The sequence below is a fragment of the Sphaeramia orbicularis genome, chromosome 20, assembly GCF_902148855.1.
Source record: "Sphaeramia orbicularis chromosome 20, fSphaOr1.1, whole genome shotgun sequence".
Taxonomy (NCBI): domain Eukaryota; kingdom Metazoa; phylum Chordata; class Actinopteri; order Kurtiformes; family Apogonidae; genus Sphaeramia; species Sphaeramia orbicularis.
The window spans coordinates 22,587,170-22,605,376 of NC_043976.1; the positions used below are offsets into that span (position 1 = coordinate 22,587,170).

Consider the following 18,207-nt stretch of genomic DNA (forward strand, 5'->3'; position numbering starts at 1 on the left):
GATAAGCTCATGTCTGATTACTAGGCACTAAGTAGAAAGTTGCTCCTTGATGTAGAATTGGAAAAAAATACATTACATTTACATTAAGCCTTAAAAGCTTGAAAAAAAGACTTATTGTTGGTGTTGGATGCTTTGACAGTAGAATATGCTAATTCTTAGGTGATGGGGGACAGCAGTGAGGCTGAGGAGAAACAGAATGACCCCATCAGGAGATCACGTAGACGAAGGAAAAGCAAGAAAGAGTCGTCAACAGAGCAAAGCAGGTCTGGAGGCCAAAGCCAGATGCACTCCATCTACCCACTAGTGCAGGTAATACACAGCAGATCATGGCTACAGTGCTTCTGAATTGTCATATGTGTTATTTTTCATTGAAAGTCAATACTCAATACTTCTGTTTTCTTTTAAAATCCATATTAATTCTCTCCTTTAGATGCTTAATGATGTTTGATTCTGTTTTTTAATTCAAGGAGAACAGTGGTTTTCTACTCAATGCACTCCTCAAGAGGGGTTTAAGTGAGGAACACCCGGTACCCGAGCCCACACCAAAAGCTCCAGTTGAACCAGACGCCTTGAAATTAGACGCCATGACACCGGAGCCTGAAGACGTGGACACGGTGGCTCCAAATTCTGCAGCCCCCAGCTCTCCTCCAGCTAATTTCCCAGCTTTAGGGCAAGCGCTGTCACCCAGCAGCTCAGGCCTGAGATCAAGCAGTGGAGATCCTCTGGAACAAGAGCTACGATCCAGACTCAGCGAGCTGGTCAGCCGAGCCAACAGCAAAGACAGCAGCTCATCTGAAGAGGAGTGCACAAAGTGGCCTGCAGACAAACAGACAGATAAAGAAAGTGACAGACAGAGAGAGAAGTCATGCCCGAAAGACACCGAAAAAGAAAAGCAGAGGGAAAGTGACAGATTAAGAGACAGGGTGAGCAGTAAGGAAAAGGAGAAAACAAGTGAAACAGCAGAACTAGTGAATGGACAAGAGATGAAAAGGAGTGAGAGACTGTTAAAGAGTCAATCACTGAGAGAAGAAGGAAGGGTTCGGGAGAGGAGGTTAGACAGGGAAGTGGAGAGTCTGGAGGAGAAAATAGACGAGCACGTGCAAAAGAGAGGCGATAAAAGAGAGGGGAATAGACAAAGTAAGAGACAACACAAAAGAGATGTGGAGAAGGAGAGAGGAGGAGGAGGAGGAGCGAGGAGGAGTGGATCTAGCGCCAGCTCTCCTGCTATTACCCCTTCTTCCCAGGAGGGGGTGCTGTCCGGCAGCCAGGTGAGGATGCACTGGAAGTAGATGGGATTTGCAGTCATTGCATATCTGCTGCTTCTGTTGCCCTATTGTTATGTCTTTCTGTCTGTCTGTCTGTCTGTCTGTCTGTCTCTGTCTGGTTTCTGATAAAATCGCTTTTCTCAACATCGCCCCTGTCTACACGTCTGTATCTTCTCAAAAACTCTTCACCCACCCAACCTCTTCTCTTACCCATGTATATATGTGCCAATCGCTGCTGTCATTCTGTGTCCCTCATCCTGTGTTTTTCCGATTCCTGTCCTTGTTTTCCTTCTTCTTTTTGGCCGGTCTTTATGTGTGCGTGTCGGTCAGGAAGGACAGTTTGACTCGGAGTCACAGCAGAGGCTTCAGTTGCTCTCCTCTCTCTTACACCAGGTGAGAATAATAGGATAAAAGTTAAAGGCATCTTGTGGTCATATGAGCAAGATCCCTTACTTAAGGACGCTTCACCCAACCCTAAAACTCCTGCCTTGTCTTTATAATCCCATATAACACTCATTCATACATGCATGCAAGGTTTGACCTTTTACACACGGTAATGCATTTACTTCTTACATAAATGTACACACACATAAGTATTAAATAAAGTATGATTATTGTATGTAATTGTAGTTGTTTGATTATGAACAATAAGACTTCTTATTCTTACTTTTCTGCCAAAAATATTCCTTGATATAAAATACCTGTACCATTATTCAAGCTTTGAGATACAAATTGTGTTTTTGCAAAATTTGCTTATTCAGTTCTTTTAGGTTTTTTCCCCCACGTTTTTCTAAGGTACCTTCAAGAATAGTTTTCGAAGACTTTTATTGGCAAATAAGTCACACGTGGTAAATGTGAATTTGTGTCACTGCAAAAATTGTAGCCACGACCGTAAAGTTCCTTTTGGTAAATCTAAAATATCCTCCTGAGACCCAGGAAAGTGAAAATTTTAGCTTTTTTACATTAAACAATTGTTTTGATTGGAAACTGCATAATGCAACATTTTTTTCAGATAAGTTTTTTTTTTGTTTTTTTTTTAATTCATTTATTTATTTTTTAATGAAATGTCCTTTGCAATGTACAGCATTTTTTTAAGTAAAACTGTCAGACTTTTGTCCCCTGCAGAGTACAAAAATGCGTTGCTGGGTTTCAGGAGGATATCGGTGGTAAAATTTTATTGGTTCGCCTCTAAAATCTAACCATAATTTACACTTGAGCCCTCATTTACATTAGATATCAAATCAAATTATGACAAATGAAAAAGCATGCCAGAGGAAGTTAATAATACAAATTAAAACCATTTAAAATGAGACTGATTAAAATAAGTAAAATATTAAATAAAATATTAAAATAAGGAAGTTTTAGATGAAATTTTAAAATGTCTAAAAGGTAAAAGTGTGTTAACTTTAACCCTGTAAAACCTGACCCATCTAAGACTAGTCAAAAAATTAAATTTTTTTGGGAAATGAGATGTTTATTAGAACTTTTAACAAAAATTCTTTCATATTATTTTGTTTATGGTATATTGGATGTTTTTATAAAGCACCTTATGTACTGTTGTATCAAATTTGATACACACATTTTTAACACAATTTAACTGTACTACAAAGATTCAATTATGAAGTAACTATGCATTGTTTCAGTATGAAGTACTTATTGTTATTAATCAATAACAATATAAATGTTCTTCTTAACGTAACTTTTTGACTTTCCTGCAAAAAGTGTGTGAATGATTGAACGATAGCGGCCATATTGAAAAAGGCAAAAAAGCCCCTCCACTGGCCGCAGTGGGATGATAATCCACCAGGGGGCAGAAAACACGTATCAGGTTATATACAACAGGTTTTTAAGGAAAGTACTGATCTTGTTGATTAGATAGAGGTCTCAGAAGCTGGCGTAGCAAATATGATACAAATGGTTTAATAGGGTTAAGAAAATGTTATATTTTGTTCCATGATTCAGGTGAAAATTAAAATCATATTTTTTAAGTTCAGAGTGAACGTGTGACACATTCAACAAGAGGAAGATGTTTCAGCGTGTTTGATAAAATCCATCCCCATAGTAAAGCAGATCTGAAAGATAATGAAACAATTTTCTAGTAAGAGCTGGATATGTTAAAAGATACCAGTGTCAATCGCATCTCCGCTGAAGAGAGGACCATCCTACCTTGTCACAACAAGCCAGTCTTTGTTTTGGAATCTTAAGAATCTCAAGAATAATCCATAATGAAGTTCATCCATTCTTTTGTTTGGAAAAGCCTCAAAAGATTAAATGAAACACACATCATCCTCAACTTAAACCTTAAAGCAGGGATGTTTCTGTAGCTGTTGCTTTCATCACTTTAACCCTCAAAGACCTAGAACTATATTTGTGGTGACTTTTAACGTTTCCTAAGTGATTTATCACCATTTATTTTAATATTTGCCTTTCACATTTTGTTTTACCCTCAAAGACCTAAATCACTACCACTGACCAAAAGCATCTATATTCCATTTGGACGTTCAGAGGCTCCATAGTGAATGGACAAAAATATTCGGACACATTGAATTCATGTGTTTCCTTTCTAACAGGGGTCTGGACTACAAAACAACAATGACAAATGTCATAATCTAGTTTTATATTGTGATAAATATTCTTGCTTTGCATTGGTTATTTTCGTTTAAGTTGTTATCTTTGCTTCCAAATGCCTCAGAGATGATTTTTACTTCATTTCTCTCAGCATTGATTTTGTTTTTGTTTTTTTATCCATGACTATGATTTTAAATGTTCTAGCTATAAATTCCTAAATATTTTTTTGTGCTCTGACTGTAAATAATAATTTTCTAACCAAATTAACCATCTACTTTCTTCACGTGTTTCTTAGAAAGAAAAATCTCCCATTAAACTTTAAGGAAATAATGATGTTTATATTTCAAATCAGCATGAACAGGAATCTTACAGCTGTAGCCATGTTGTGTCCCAATATTTTTGTCCATATAGTTTATAAAAATCAATATTTCCTTAAAGTTTAATGTTTTTTATCACAATATAAAACTATATTATGACGTTTTCATTATTTTGTAGCCCTAACACCTGAATTCAACGTGTCCCAATACTTTTGTCTATATAGTGTATATCAAATGGGTAGATGGACATCAGTAATATATCTGTACATGCATGTGTGAGATCATGTCTTCTGCCAGTGCTACATCTGAGCCACATTGACAAAGTGTGTGCGTGAGTCACTTTTGTGTATGACACATCTACGAGTGTCAGCTATTTCTGTTTCTGTTCAGCCCCCATTCTGAACTGTGTAAGTACTGGTGGGTCTGGTATGAATAGGGGACAAGATGTGACGATGACAGTGATATTAGTGCTTTTTCATTTTGTTGTTTACACCATTTTAGATATTTTAGAAACTGATAAATGTTGTTTTAGAAAGCCTTTTAAATTGCTGTGTATGAAAAAGAGCCACACATTAGTATAGGCCTAAATCTTACAATATTTTACTAAGGTTATACAACAGCATCTCATTACATTCTTAAGCAAGGTGTTTTGTTTTTTTGTTTTTTTTACATCCTCTTCAGTCATCATCCATGTGTAACCATATTCTCTATAGATACCAGTGAGTCATCTGTTTGATCTGCATGGTGATGGTCTGGTATTTGGAGTGGATGAGAATGACAGACCCTTGCCGAAGATGCATTTCTCCATCGACCCACCTGAGTCAATACTTAAGGACGTCCATCCATCTCCTCTCCAGTCTTTTTAAGATCATAGCTAAATCATTATTTTAAAAAAAAAAAAACATAAGAGGTCTGCCTACAGCCTCTCATCTCTCGCCTAATACTGTATTTCATCTTAACCAAAGCCCTGTCCCACATCTCTGTACCTCTTCCTGTCACCAGCTGAAACTCTGTATTTCAGACTTGTTCGTCTCACCGAGAGGGATCGATGCGCTTTCGATTCTTCTGATCAAAGCTTCAGCCGGTGTTTCATCCATTCATTATAACATCTGTCTCTCTTCACTACCGTGTTCTTGTCTTGTGATCACTATTTTATCCATTCAAGGAATAAAAAGAGCTTCACAGTTATCAGAGATAATTTGTTGCTCCTACAGTTTTATCTAGTTTTTCAACTCCCAAATCCATCTTTGCCTTTTGTTCTTCTGTTCTGCCTTCTCATCACTACATCTACATCACTCCTCACAGGTCACAAATGCATGGATGTGCATGATCACAGAACATCTGATTAAGCATGAAAGGAAGTATGTGTCACTTGAGCAATATTTTCCCAGCATGAACACGAGGCCTGACATGTTGAAGTCCTCTAACCCGTCAACAACGGCAATCTCTCCTGTGCTGCATTTTGTACTTTAAAGCATTTCAATTACTTTAATTCCTGTCGCTATCCACAAAATTGCATCAGACACTATATAACATTTTACGGCAGCAATGTTGGACTCTATGAGAAGCATAAAGGAACTGTTTCAGAGACTTTCACATAGGCTAAAAAACATCTGGAAATAACAAAATATATGAAGCCATAATATGGATACTGAATGTTCAAGACCAGAAAGCATGTTTGAGCTGATGTAAAATAGTTGAAAGTTTATTTCTGCAATCTCAAAAAGTTTCGTTATGGACATTTACAGTTATATCTGATAAGAAATATGCTAAAAACTTCAAGTCCGTTTTTTTTTTTTTTTCTTTTTTACTAAAACACACAGTTTTAAGCATTTATTATTTATAATAATGGTAATTAATGACCAGATAGTGAAAATTAACTTCTTCCTGAAAACAAAGGTGCAAAAGAATTGGCAAAAAATATTTTTTCTGGCACTTTTACTGCAAAGAAAACACAAAGACACCTAAGCAGCCTTTTATAATGGCAGTCTTAAAAGGGTTTAGGAGAACTTGGGAATTTGTACCTTAATATATTATGTTTTGTTGTTTTTTTATCAGCAAGCTCCATTAAGCTTAAAAGTCAGAGTTTCTTTGTTTATTTGGGATGTAGTGTTCACATAACTGACTGTTTTTTGTGCTTGTGTAATCCATTGAAGCAGAAGTACTCGGCGGCGTCTCTCTGCAGCATCACCACTGAGGTGCTAAAGGTTTTGAACGCCACAGAGGAGCTGATCGGTGAAGCAGGAGGTGAGAGCTACACCCCGTCTGAGTCTATAAGTGCATCTCCCATCTCCAACAGCTCAGAAACCCGTCGGCTGGACCAGAGGCTGACCAAGATGGAGGAGAATGTAAGCTGGCTTTTTGGACTGTTTGGGACGATCTGTTAAATCCTCTTAAATGGTGGAGGATAAATCAGTGTGCCTTTTGCAGGTGTATCTGGCTGCCGGGGCAGTGTATGGCCTGGAGGGGGCCCTGGGGGACCTGGAGCATTGTGCCCGAAGTATCAGCAGTGGCACCACTGACACAGAGCTGGCCTTTCTGGAAGACCAGGTGGCCACTGCAGCTGCTCAAGTCCAACAGTCAGAGCTACAGGTGCTTAAATCACCTATTTTATCCTTCAGCGTCCAGATGTGACCCTGAGCTATTCACCGCTCTGTGGTACTGTCGATGTAACTATGACAGCCACTGAAACTGTTAAGTGAAAAGTAAGATTTAGGATGTGGGGATAGTCTTGGGCTCTATACATCGCAAAAATCAAAATCTTAGCAAGTGTATTTTTCTCATTTCCAGTCAAAATATCTCATCAAACTTTAAATAAGACAGAATCACCTAAAGAGTAACTTTTCAGTGAGATATAAGAACTTATTTTTAGACAGTAGATCTTGAAAATCTTATTTCAAGAAATCTTACCAAGATAATTTTCACTTGTTCCATTGGCAGATTTTTTTGCTTGAATTAAGCAATAAAAAACTTGAATTAAGCAAAAATGGAACAAGTGAAAATTATCTTGGTAAGATTTCTTGTCTAAAAATAAGTTCTTATATCTCACTGAAAAGTTACTCTTTAGGTGATTATGTCTTATTTTAAGTGTGATGAGATATTTTGACTAGAAATGAGAAAAATACACTTGGTTAGATTTTGATTTTTGCTGTGAGGTGGTTGAAACTTTTAACAGAGGTGAAGTCCTGCATTTTTTAGTTATTCCTCAAGGACCTTATTAAGAAAAAAAAAAATGACAGTCAATGGAGATTTGGAGTTATTCTTTTTTTATCCAGTCTGAATTAGGCTAACATTTACATCTATAATCACTGTATCAGACTCTGAAAATATACAAACTCTGAAAAGCTACACACCTGAAGCTCAAATGAGAGCTGAATTCATGCCCCTTTCACTGTGCTTGATGCTTCTAAAAAAATCTGAATGATAGCCAATGATTATCAATGGCAAAAGACCAATCAGTTTTTGATCCCGTTTGAGTTGTGTCACCATTTACAGATTTAACCCATAAAGACCCGATGCTACTTTTGGGGCAGTTTCCAAATGAATCCTTTCTTAACTGATTTATCACCAATTTTGTTATAACATTATCCTCTGTGTTTTGCCTTTTTTGGTGTAAATCATGTATTTTCCTGTAATTAATTCACAGATCATGTAGATGTTCATGAAAACGCAGTGTAAATTCAAAGTTAATGATATCAAAACACAGAAAAATTTGAAAAAAAGTCCGTTTTCAGCAAAGATATTGCTAACTGAATGTAAAAACAAGTGTCTCCATCCACTGTCATTAATCCAACTCCATGGGTTTTACTGGTGAGTCATTGTTGTAGAAGATGATGATGTTTCCACGTTCACTATGGAGCCTCTGAACATCCAAATGGGTCATATCTGATGACCATGAAAAGATGACAAAATGCATTTTATAACAATTATTTACATGTATTGATAGGATTAGTGGATCAACAGGTATTAAATGGTTTATATCTGTGGATGGTTTGTGTCACTGGTGGCTTTTTGGGTCTCTGCGGGTTAATATTTGTCAATTTAATAGATAATTTTGCAACCCAAGATAGTCACAGTTCATGGTAAAGGTGGTGTAGAAACATCTAAATGGACTGCATCTGTCATTGTATGTGATACAAGTCACAAACACCAAAACAGCTGATACTTTGGTATATTTCTCCTCACACTTTAAAAGTGAGGTGAAAAACTTATAAAATATGTGAAAATCACTAGATGTCTGGTCACGTTGAAGCTACAGACATCATCAACAGCTCTGAATAGATCATCAAGAGACAGATATGATGGCGTCACCTCATGACTCTCTGGTGTGTAGTGGTTCTATTTGTGTCTTTTCACAGCCTTATACTTCAGCAGTTTTACAACAAACTCCACTTTGTCATCTCACCTTTGACTGTAATTCAATTTGATTATGAAGTTAGGTCCTGTGGCATACATCGAAAGGGCAGGACTTCACGTCTCTGCACAGAGTTTTGAGTTTGACTGAGCTGGTTGTAAATATTCCTTCTTTGTCTTTTAAAGATATCAAATATTGAGGCCAGGATATCGGCTCTGAAAACAGCTGGACTGAATGTGACTGTCTGCAATCGATTCTCCAAGTTCAAGCCAAAGGCTAAGGTGCTTTTACCTCTGTCATCTGTACTTTTTATGAAACTATTACACCTGAAAATGACACTGAAGGAGGAGTGGCACCTGGAGAGTTTATATTGTCATTCTTATCTAATACTAAATGTGATTGTAACTTTATGCATCATGAACCATTGATTTTAACAATGTCTATAAAGCGTCTGCTCTCGTTACAGCCTCAAACCCTGGATTCATCACGGCATCAGAGGAGGAAGCTTCCTGCCCCTCCAATGAAAGGTAGCTCCTATAAAAGCACTAAACATTCTCGTAAGACTTTGTGTGCAGTAACTTTTAGTTCATTATTTTTTACAAACAGTGTCTTTACACACAAAGGCAAGAAATGTGGATGCTGTGAAAATCAATGGTTTTCTGTATGAATTGGTTATAAAATGTGACCCGATCCATATCTAAGTCACAAGGACAGATGTTCATGACCTAATACCACACAAACAATTATAATATGTCATCATGTATTGATGTTTACAGTGCTGCTGAAACAAGTTAATGTATCTTTAGGATAATGACTCCCCAAAAAGAGCTAATTGGAGTCATGAGTCAACAAATTTTCAGTCAATGATACAAGATTAGAGCCACATATGGAGTTTATTTCACTCACTAAAACACTGAAACTTAAAGAGTTTCCTATTCCTAATTAGGATCTGCTGATGTGAACTATGCCTTGCAAAAAAACAAAAAAAACAAAAAAAAACAGATCTCCAAAGATGTTCAATCAAGAATTTCGATTTACATAAGACTGGATGGGGATGCAAAGTAAGATGTAAAGGAGGAAGTAGGATGCAAATCTCTTTAAGAGTTCACATAGTGTTAACTTAATGCCCAGTGTTGAAATTAACACTCGCAAAGTGTCTATATGTGTCCACACTGTGCAGTGTCAAGGTAACACTTTTGAAAATGTTAAAAGATTAACACCGAGTTTAGTTGGTTCAACACTCTTCATTGTTAAGAAGTAACACCACACTACACTAGTGTTGGTGTTGAAATACAGTGTCAAAAGTAACACTTTTCTCCCATGCTGACAGCCTACAATGCTTTGCGTTTTATTTTCTTTCTCCCTGAAAAAGTCACGCCAAGATAACCTATAGCCCTGTTCTGCCATCCTTGCATATTCTCAATCCTTTCCTTCTGTCATGGTTCCTTATTTTAAAGCTGCGAATGACTTTCGTCACCAATTTTTCATCACATCTGTAAAACCCAAGTCATAGCCAAATACAAACAAATGGATTGTTTATGGTGGAGTACACTTTGAAATTGTTCACTGTGAGGGAAGAGATTCAGGTGGTTAATCACGGAAAGACTTACAGATTCATGATACTTAGGCTATGACTCTGGTTTTACAGATCTGATGAAAAATTGGTGGTGAAAGTCATACGCAGCTTTAAGTTTCTCAGAACAATCAGGCTCCACAGGTGTGTTTAATGTCTTCCACCAGTGTGGTTGAAGGTGTACTCAGCCAGATCACCTGTTCTTGAAGTGGCCATTTTGAAACATCATGAGTCAATGTGGCCTTGCTTATTCTGGTGTGGGACTGTTACATGAGGGCGTGGCTTAATCTACCCCAATCAGGGTTAAATTTAACATTGATGTTAAAAAACACTGTGATTTTACAGCTTTTATTTGTCAATGGTAACACAGGCAATGTTATTTTATAGCAATGTGGTGTTAATATAACACCAAAACTCTATTTAACACTGTCCCTGATGGAGCTGTTTACAAATGCAGATGGTTTAATACTGTGGATCCTCTCCCTAGAAGTGGACATCCAATCAAGGGCATAACAGAGAATGGTCAGTTAAGGAAAAAAAAACCCGAAAAAGAGTAACAGCTAAAGACTTACAATCACTGGAATTGGTTAACTTCTCTGTTTATTAATCTACAATATGCAAAAGATTAAACAGGCATGGCAGGATAATACGCAGGGACACACTGTTTTCTAGATAAAATATCATTACTGGTCTAAAGTTTGACAAAGAGCTGAGATTCTTGAGATTCCGGCTGAGCTGAAGCAGGTCTGTGTGGAAGGATGTGAAGAACACTGTGCAGGTGTGATGTGCAGCTATTGAAGGTGCTTGGTTGAGGTTATTACAGCCAAAGGGGATTCAACCAGCTATTAAATCCAAGGGTCTCACTTAGTTTTTTCTGCTGCTCTGTCAGTGTTTAATATCTGTGTTAAATAAAGGCATGAAATATCAGGATTGTTCATGTTGCACCAGGTTTAGGACTTTGTGTTTGTCTGTACTTTGTCACTTAGATGCAGATCAGATCACATTTTATGAACAATTCACATGGAAAACTGAGAAACTTCAGAAAGTTTGCATAGTTTTTTCTTGCCAGTGTATCAGTATTGACTTGGAGTAGGGTGGTCCAACAATCATGGTAAAAAATACAGTTTCAGATAACCTCAATTAGAACCCTGCATTAGGTTTGGGCATTCAAAAGCTGATTTAGGAAAAAAATTGGAAGAAAAAGGAGATGTTTTAGAGGTTGCACAAGTTGCTGGAAATTGACTAATTTTGCATTTTCAGCATAGCCGAGCTGACCTGTTAAGAGAAGCAGCAGTATTATCAAAACCAAGACTTGAGTGCTTCATCTAGCAATATATGTATGAAGTAAGGCCGCTGACATCTTTGGTACTTGAGTGAAGAATTGGTTGGCCTGGCATTCTTCGACTCCAGTGTAACACAAGAGCAGAAGCAGCTGATGGTTCACAACATGATGGAAAATGAAGGTTCAGAGGTTCCTCTAAAGCGTTGTGATGCCCTTAATCAAGCAGATTATGAAGGAAAGCAGATCAGTGATTTTGTCACCACCAGCACGATGCGTTTCTTTGAAACTTTGGATCTGCCACAAACATTCTTCAGAATTCCTCCAGAAGACTGGGCTGATGATGCAGACTTTCAGAAGGCTGCTCAAAGTGTGCATTCCAGAAAAGTTGTCAATGATGTTGTTGAAAGAGGGGTGAAGCTTATTCAAAACTTCAACTGTAGCCGAACAAAAACTCAAGATCAGAAACAGTGCTTGCTCCAAGTTGTCAAAGCACACAGGAACATTTTTTGTAATTTCAATAAAGCAACAGTGGTTGCTCAACTTTCTAAGTAACATTTTTATGCGAGTTGCAGTTTGATTTTGAGAATAAAATTACGTATTATTCTGATATGCCTTATTCATTTGGCTAGTTATTTTATAGTATATAGAGCAATCTTCACGTGTCTTGTGCAACCTCTAAATATTAATTAATTTGCATTAAATTTGGACCAAAGTAATTTGGCCAGATATGGAACCAAATGCAGGGTTCTAATCCAGAGAATCTTTTTAAAAAAAATTTTTGGACCACCCTAACTCGGAGTGTTCCAAATTATTAAAGTTTCTTCAAGTAGAATAGAGAAAATGATATCTGTGTGTAGGAAAATCACAGCTTTCACATTCTGAGTAAAATCTATTTGTGTTTTCTACAAACTCCCAGGTAAAAATCCACCATATATCATTATCATCGTTATCAGTATATGAAGCTATAGTTCCAGACAGTAATGAATAGTCTTGATTTAATCACAAAATCAGTCTTCCATCCCCATCAGTTCACGCTCCTATAACCACAAACACTTAACTGTCTTGTATTTGTGTGTGAGTGTGAGACAGACTGAAACAGAGATGAGTGAGACAGTGACAGGGACATTTTTATTCACCTTTTAGTTAATGTCACACATTTAGCTCTTTGTCCTAAAATAAGAGATCGGCTGCTGAATGGACCTAAAAGTGAATACATCTGCTAGAAATGGACTAAGTAACTGAAAAGCTCCATTAGATGTAAAGCAGCAAAATGGAAACACTCGGTACAGGAGGATAAGGCTGTTCAATCAACAAGGAGTCAGTTCTTTTCATATCAGTGAATGGCCTTATTCTGTTGGGGCTTTCTTTATTTTCTTTTTGTATGATTTTTTTTTCTTCACCAGCACTCACACAATAGCTCTGATTCAAGGTGGCTTTTTCAGCTCAGCTCCAAAGACACACAGCAAGCTGGACAATGGGACAAAATCAGTGACCAAGACATGTAATCTATCATTGATTATAGAGGAGTTTTCCTTTGTATCGGTTCATCATGAGCTCTAAATGTATGACTTTTGGACACTGTCTTCACATTTTAGATCTCTCACAGCTGATCATATGTTACTAATAGTCTGTCAGTCTGGATAAAACCCCAACTAAATGTTTGGATTTTTGCAGGACATTAACAAACTGTGTTTTTTTTTTTTTTTTTTCATTTTAGATAAATTGGAGCCAGAGCAGCAGGTGAAAGTGTTTCAGCCATAGCGGCAGTCCGAAGCACAACAAGTCCCTCAGGGCCACTTCCGAGGGACAGGGGCCCCTCTCATCCAGTGCCTTGACCCAGTGTCCGCCTCCAGCTCCAGGCTAAGAAGGGGCCAACACCTGCCCTGTGTGACCACCCGGCTTTCAGCTCTCAGCCAGGCACAGTATCACATCAATTAAACATGTCCGATAACAGACGCTTCACTCCTCCTCTTCCTCCTCCTTTCATTTCTCACCTGGAAGACATAACCGGCATTACCCTTTTCCGTACAGCGCGCCATATACGACTCGACGTTTGGTGTCTCTGCCTTAAGATCTGCAAAACACTCCTCATGAGCCGATTCCAAAAGAAAACCTGTACAGTGGGAAAAAAAAACAAAACAAAACAAGCATTTCCTTTTTTCTATCTGTTTGCAAGAGTATTGTGATTAAATGTACAATGAATCATGTGAAACCTTTCTGTGATTCCATGTTCTGAAAAGAGGCTGAGCTGTGTTTTATACTGCATCTTTTTTTCATTTCACCACATGAGGAATTTCACCGTAAGCCCCATCAAAGCCTTTTGAATGATTGTCACTTTTCACATACAGCTACCAGATGGTAATCCTCATTTAGGGGATGATTGTACCTTTTAACATTTTACCCATTTTAAAGGTAATTCTAAACACACGCGTATCAGATGATAGAGTTTAGATGTGTTACGTATCAGGGCCAAAACACTTTTATCTTTCTCTCCTGCCATTAAATTTACTTTATGGCAATAATGGAACTCAAAGCACACTGCTGAGACATTTTATCCAATAGTAATTTAAGGCGAACTGTAATGATAATGCTAATTTACAGGAGAAATACAGTCCAGTTTATTTGGAAAAGGAAATACTGACATACACACTGCAGCCTTAATGAGGAAGCCGTGGGATACGGCAGTGAAAAGAATCCAACTGAGTCCAGACTCACATGGGGATTCATTTAATACTGTACATGTCTGACATATACAGGTTCAGTCCGATTCCCTCATGCGTTATTCTTAAACCCATCTTTTTCTCTTCCTCTGTCATCATGTTCTTCATTTAAACTCCGTGGCCTTTTATTTGAACAAAAAGTCTATTTTCTTTTCCAAACTTTTACTTTGCGTCCGGAAATTGTGTGTAGATTTTTACATACTGAAGTCTGATAGGCTTTATAACAAATGCCATAAAACCATAATTTTGTTACAAGCGATTTATTTTTGTACTTACTGAACGTTTTTATGCAATATCACTGAAATAAGTACTATTGCAAATTATTAAAGGCTTTATTCTCTGCTCACAGGAGCCCTCCTCAGTCGTGTCAGACTCTCATGTGTGATGACTCAAAGTGCTTTCAGTGTATGCTTGCATTTACCATTTGATAATGCCAGTAATGATGATGGTAAATGTTACTAAAACACAGGAGATAGCAAGCATTTTTGGAGCGGCTAGTACAACTCATACTATATTTGTACTGCTCTAACACTAGATTTGAGAATACTGCCTTTTATCCTTTTCATTTTTTCGGTTATTTCGCTTTACTCTGTGACCACTTACATCAGTAAAGCATCCACTACACTCGGCGATAAGAGCAGGGATGGATTTCCTTTTGAAATGCTTCAACTAAAAGGTGTGGTGATCTTCTGATTGAATGCTCTGCCCATTTTATTAGTGACCTTTTCAACACAGCATCTGGTTTTTCACACTGATCCTGTACTTTTGTCAATCCTGTTCCCAAAGGTGTTGATGTATAAAAAGCATGTTTCAGGTTTTATCGAATTGATGTACAAATCTCCATGAGAAGCACAGCCACAAGGGTCCAATCATCAGTGTCCTGTATTTTTCTAATATATAAAAAAAGATATAATCCCATCTCAGAATTTGTTAATATATGTATATGTGTGAAAAGATGGTTATGATATTGAAAATGTGTGTATTTCCCAATCATAGTTGACTAATCTTTCAGTGTTGTGAGCAAGAGACTGTGTATAATTGTCATGATTTGTCAGGCTGGATTCACACAGGAAGTCTCTAATTTACTACTGTAACTGTGTCACCTCATTTGCCCTAAAGGATATTTTGTCAGAAATGATGAGAGCTGCACAGAGCTAGAAACAAATATTATTTTGTTCCTGTTTCAATCCAGTGAGAATGAAAATGACGTTGGTTCACTGTGCACTGTTCCACAGGAGGGCCATTCACTTTTACGTGCAAATTGTTTGTTGCAAACCATATGACATGTTGGGGAAAATATTAACAAGCAAAAAATACAGATTCTATGTGCCACAGTACTCTGAGAAAAAAAATGTATTATGAAATGAATAAAATTTGCAAACTTAAAGCAAGGTCCGTGATGTGAAAGATGTGTTTGATACGCAGCAGCTTCAACTGCAACACATAAGGACTATGAGCACCACGTACAATCACAGCATTCTGGTTTATTAATCAATATAGATTACATTTTTATGTACATTTGGAGGTGATTTCGTCAGCCATCTTAGGCCTCATAACAGACAGTGTCAGAAAATGCAGTCAAGAGCCACAGCAGAAGAGTCAGGATAGAAAACGGAGAGGACATATTGTCATGGTAACCATTCCTGGTCCTTTCCCTCCAGCACTTTCTCTAGGTCCTCCTTGTTTCTGAGGCTGTTGAGGAGCAGCTCCAGTGTCCTGACGACGGGCTGCATCCCTCTGCTGCCCAGTACTTCCACGCTGTCCCTCTTCCCGAAACGGCCGATGGGTCTGACCCCACGGCCCACGTACCAGAATGGATCTATTTCTGGACCTGTTCAACAAATAAATCTGTCAGTCTCATATCAAAGCATACGAGTCCAGAAAAGAACGTTGACAGAACCTGATGACTTTGGTTTCATTGGTGAAAACTGAAAAATCAGAGTTTTGTTTTTTTTTCTTTTAATTTATCTCCACTGCTGTCTGAGACTCTAATGTGAAACCAAGATGATATGATTCTGTGCAATAGTAAAAATGAGGTATCAAAACAAAAAGATTTTTTTTTAAATTATCATAATTCAGACATAAAATATGCTAAATATTTTATACTTTGAACAAATGAATTGGAAATGTTGGTTGGCTAATATTTTCAAGATGTAAGATTAATAAGTATTATTACATATACATAGGTTTGTGTACATTTTTATCATAGGTTGATAAATCATGCAATAGACGGAATATGAAAAATGAATGTATCCTAATGTACAGACAGTGTTTTGAAGTAGAACTAGTAGCTCAGAGACAGATACTCTTTTTATCTTGCATAAATTCATACAATTTCACATTTTGGCCTAATACTGTATCTTGAAAACTATAGCCACTTCTGGCTTATTATTAGTAGTAATATCTATTTGTATTGTTATTATTAGTGACCCAAAATTGTTAAAGTTTCACTACTTTTATTGTGCAACCATTTGCTTGTACACTGCTGTTCTAAATATACTGAATCTGACAAATATTTATTGTATTACGCCACAAAGTGCGTAAAACTTAAGGTTAGACGACTATAGTGCGCTGTATTATTCAATGTAAAATTTAAGATTCTTGGATTTTTTTTATTTTTTTTTTTAGCCTGCATGTAAAATTCTAAGACAAGTGTAAAAATGAATGTGAAATAGAGTAAGATTAATAGAAATACATTTACACAAGTCAAGATCTCACACAGGGAAATGACCTCCAAACCTAATTTTACCCTCCATGTTTGTCCTCTTACAACTTCAAGAGCGTCCCGCGGGTTAAATCGACAGAGAAGTCAAAAGTCTTACTTCTGTTGTCGACGTTGTGGACGATGTGGAAGTCGTGTTCCACCGTGGTGCTGTGGGCGCTGCTGAAGCTGCAGGAGAGGAGCAGCAGCAGCGCCAGAGCCGCGGGCAGCCAGCGGCGCGTCAGGACGCACAACCGCACGTCAGCCGCTCTCCCGGGCAGCATGATGAGGAGTCGGTCAAGGCACTGAAACGCACGGAGGGAGCCTGAGTCAGGAGCATACATACAGGAAGACTCATCCATAAATAATCCAGGATGGACAAGACTTCAGGTGTAAAGCGACACGGAGGTATGAGCTACACCTGAGACCATTATAAGTTTATTCTATGAGTTTTACCCCTGTAAAAATGAACAACAAATGAGAAGGACTGATGAACACAACTAATAAAGATTAAAAGTTTCTCTAGAATTGTGAAATATTAAAAGCAGGACACAGATAACTTCAAAAAAAAAAAAGATTACAGTAGATCATCAATATCATAAGCTTTAATATTATAATGTGTGCTATCTTAATCTAAAATAACATTATTTATGACATGCACAATTAGCCTATACATAATACAATGCACAGTAGAGTGCATTTTTGTGCTTGCAGCCAGTAATAGTAGTAGTAATAAAGTAATATTTACACTTGCAGCACACAGGTTAAAAATATAAATATAGATGTAACAGCTGTATATACATACATTCACAGTATCGCAGCTGTATCAGTAAGGTGTGTGGTATGCTGATTTATCTAAAATAATATAATTTATGTTATATTAATGCAAAATTGGCCATTTTTTTAAGAAAAATTAACAATAAATGCAATATCTTATTAAGAAATAACAACCTCATGTGCAAATGTAATGGTGCACATGTAGGAAATTGTTCTATTTGTGGTAATGCAAATCCATATATAATGGCATAATAAGCAGCAGCTCCTTACCCTGATCTTGTGACAGGCTGAGGTCAGTTGGCAGAGGTCTGAAGATGTTATTGAACAGCAGGTGTGCACAAGCTTATATACTCAAGCTGCACATTAGGCTGTTAGATGATGAATCAAGAACGTCAGTCACACTCAGTGGTCCCAGACTACAGGATGCATCACCCCCTCCCAGTCCCCCACTCACTGAACCCCCCCCCCCACCACCACCACCACCACCCCACCCCCATCCCCCGCCACCATCCCACCAACCCACTGAGAGTGAAGATTTGGTTTTAGAGTTTTCCTTATGTCTGTCACGCAGCAGCGCAGTCCATCAGGAAGGCAGTGACATAAGGACAACTTTAAATTAGTCGACATGGGGAGACCCACCACCTCAAGTA

At 37.6% G+C, this 18,207-nt stretch overlaps 2 protein-coding genes across 6 annotated transcripts in view; one reads left to right on the forward strand and one right to left on the reverse strand.

The window, feature by feature from the left end:
• Positions 1-15,470, forward strand: part of myripb (myosin VIIA and Rab interacting protein b) — a 185,821-nt gene extending 170,351 nt beyond the window's left edge. Inside the window, exons 11-18 of one of the 5 annotated variants that reach the window (XM_030123304.1) lie at positions 160-309; positions 468-1,268; positions 1,596-1,658; positions 6,307-6,498; positions 6,581-6,742; positions 8,690-8,785; positions 8,971-9,031; positions 13,077-15,470. In XM_030123304.1, coding sequence (XP_029979164.1) covers positions 160-309; positions 468-1,268; positions 1,596-1,658; positions 6,307-6,498; positions 6,581-6,742; positions 8,690-8,785; positions 8,971-9,031; positions 13,077-13,120 — 1,569 coding nt within the window. In that variant the 3' untranslated portion in view covers positions 13,121-15,470. Of the gene's footprint in view, positions 1-159; positions 310-467; positions 1,269-1,595; positions 1,659-4,863; positions 5,038-6,306; positions 6,499-6,580; positions 6,743-8,689; positions 8,786-8,970; positions 9,032-13,076 lie in introns of those variants that run through there. The other 4 variants (XM_030123305.1, XM_030123307.1, XM_030123308.1 and 1 more) reach the window with 4 other exon arrangements.
• Positions 15,471-15,543: 73 nt separating this feature from the next.
• Positions 15,544-17,235, reverse strand: prlh2 (prolactin releasing hormone 2). The gene is made up of 2 exons (XM_030123310.1): positions 16,902-17,235; positions 15,544-15,910 (listed from the first exon to the last, which is right to left on the reverse strand). Exons 1-2 carry the CDS (start codon positions 17,140-17,142, stop codon positions 15,708-15,710), a joined length of 444 nt encoding a protein of 147 aa, XP_029979170.1. The 5' UTR covers positions 17,143-17,235; the 3' UTR covers positions 15,544-15,707.
• Positions 17,236-18,207: the final 972 nt, after the last annotated feature.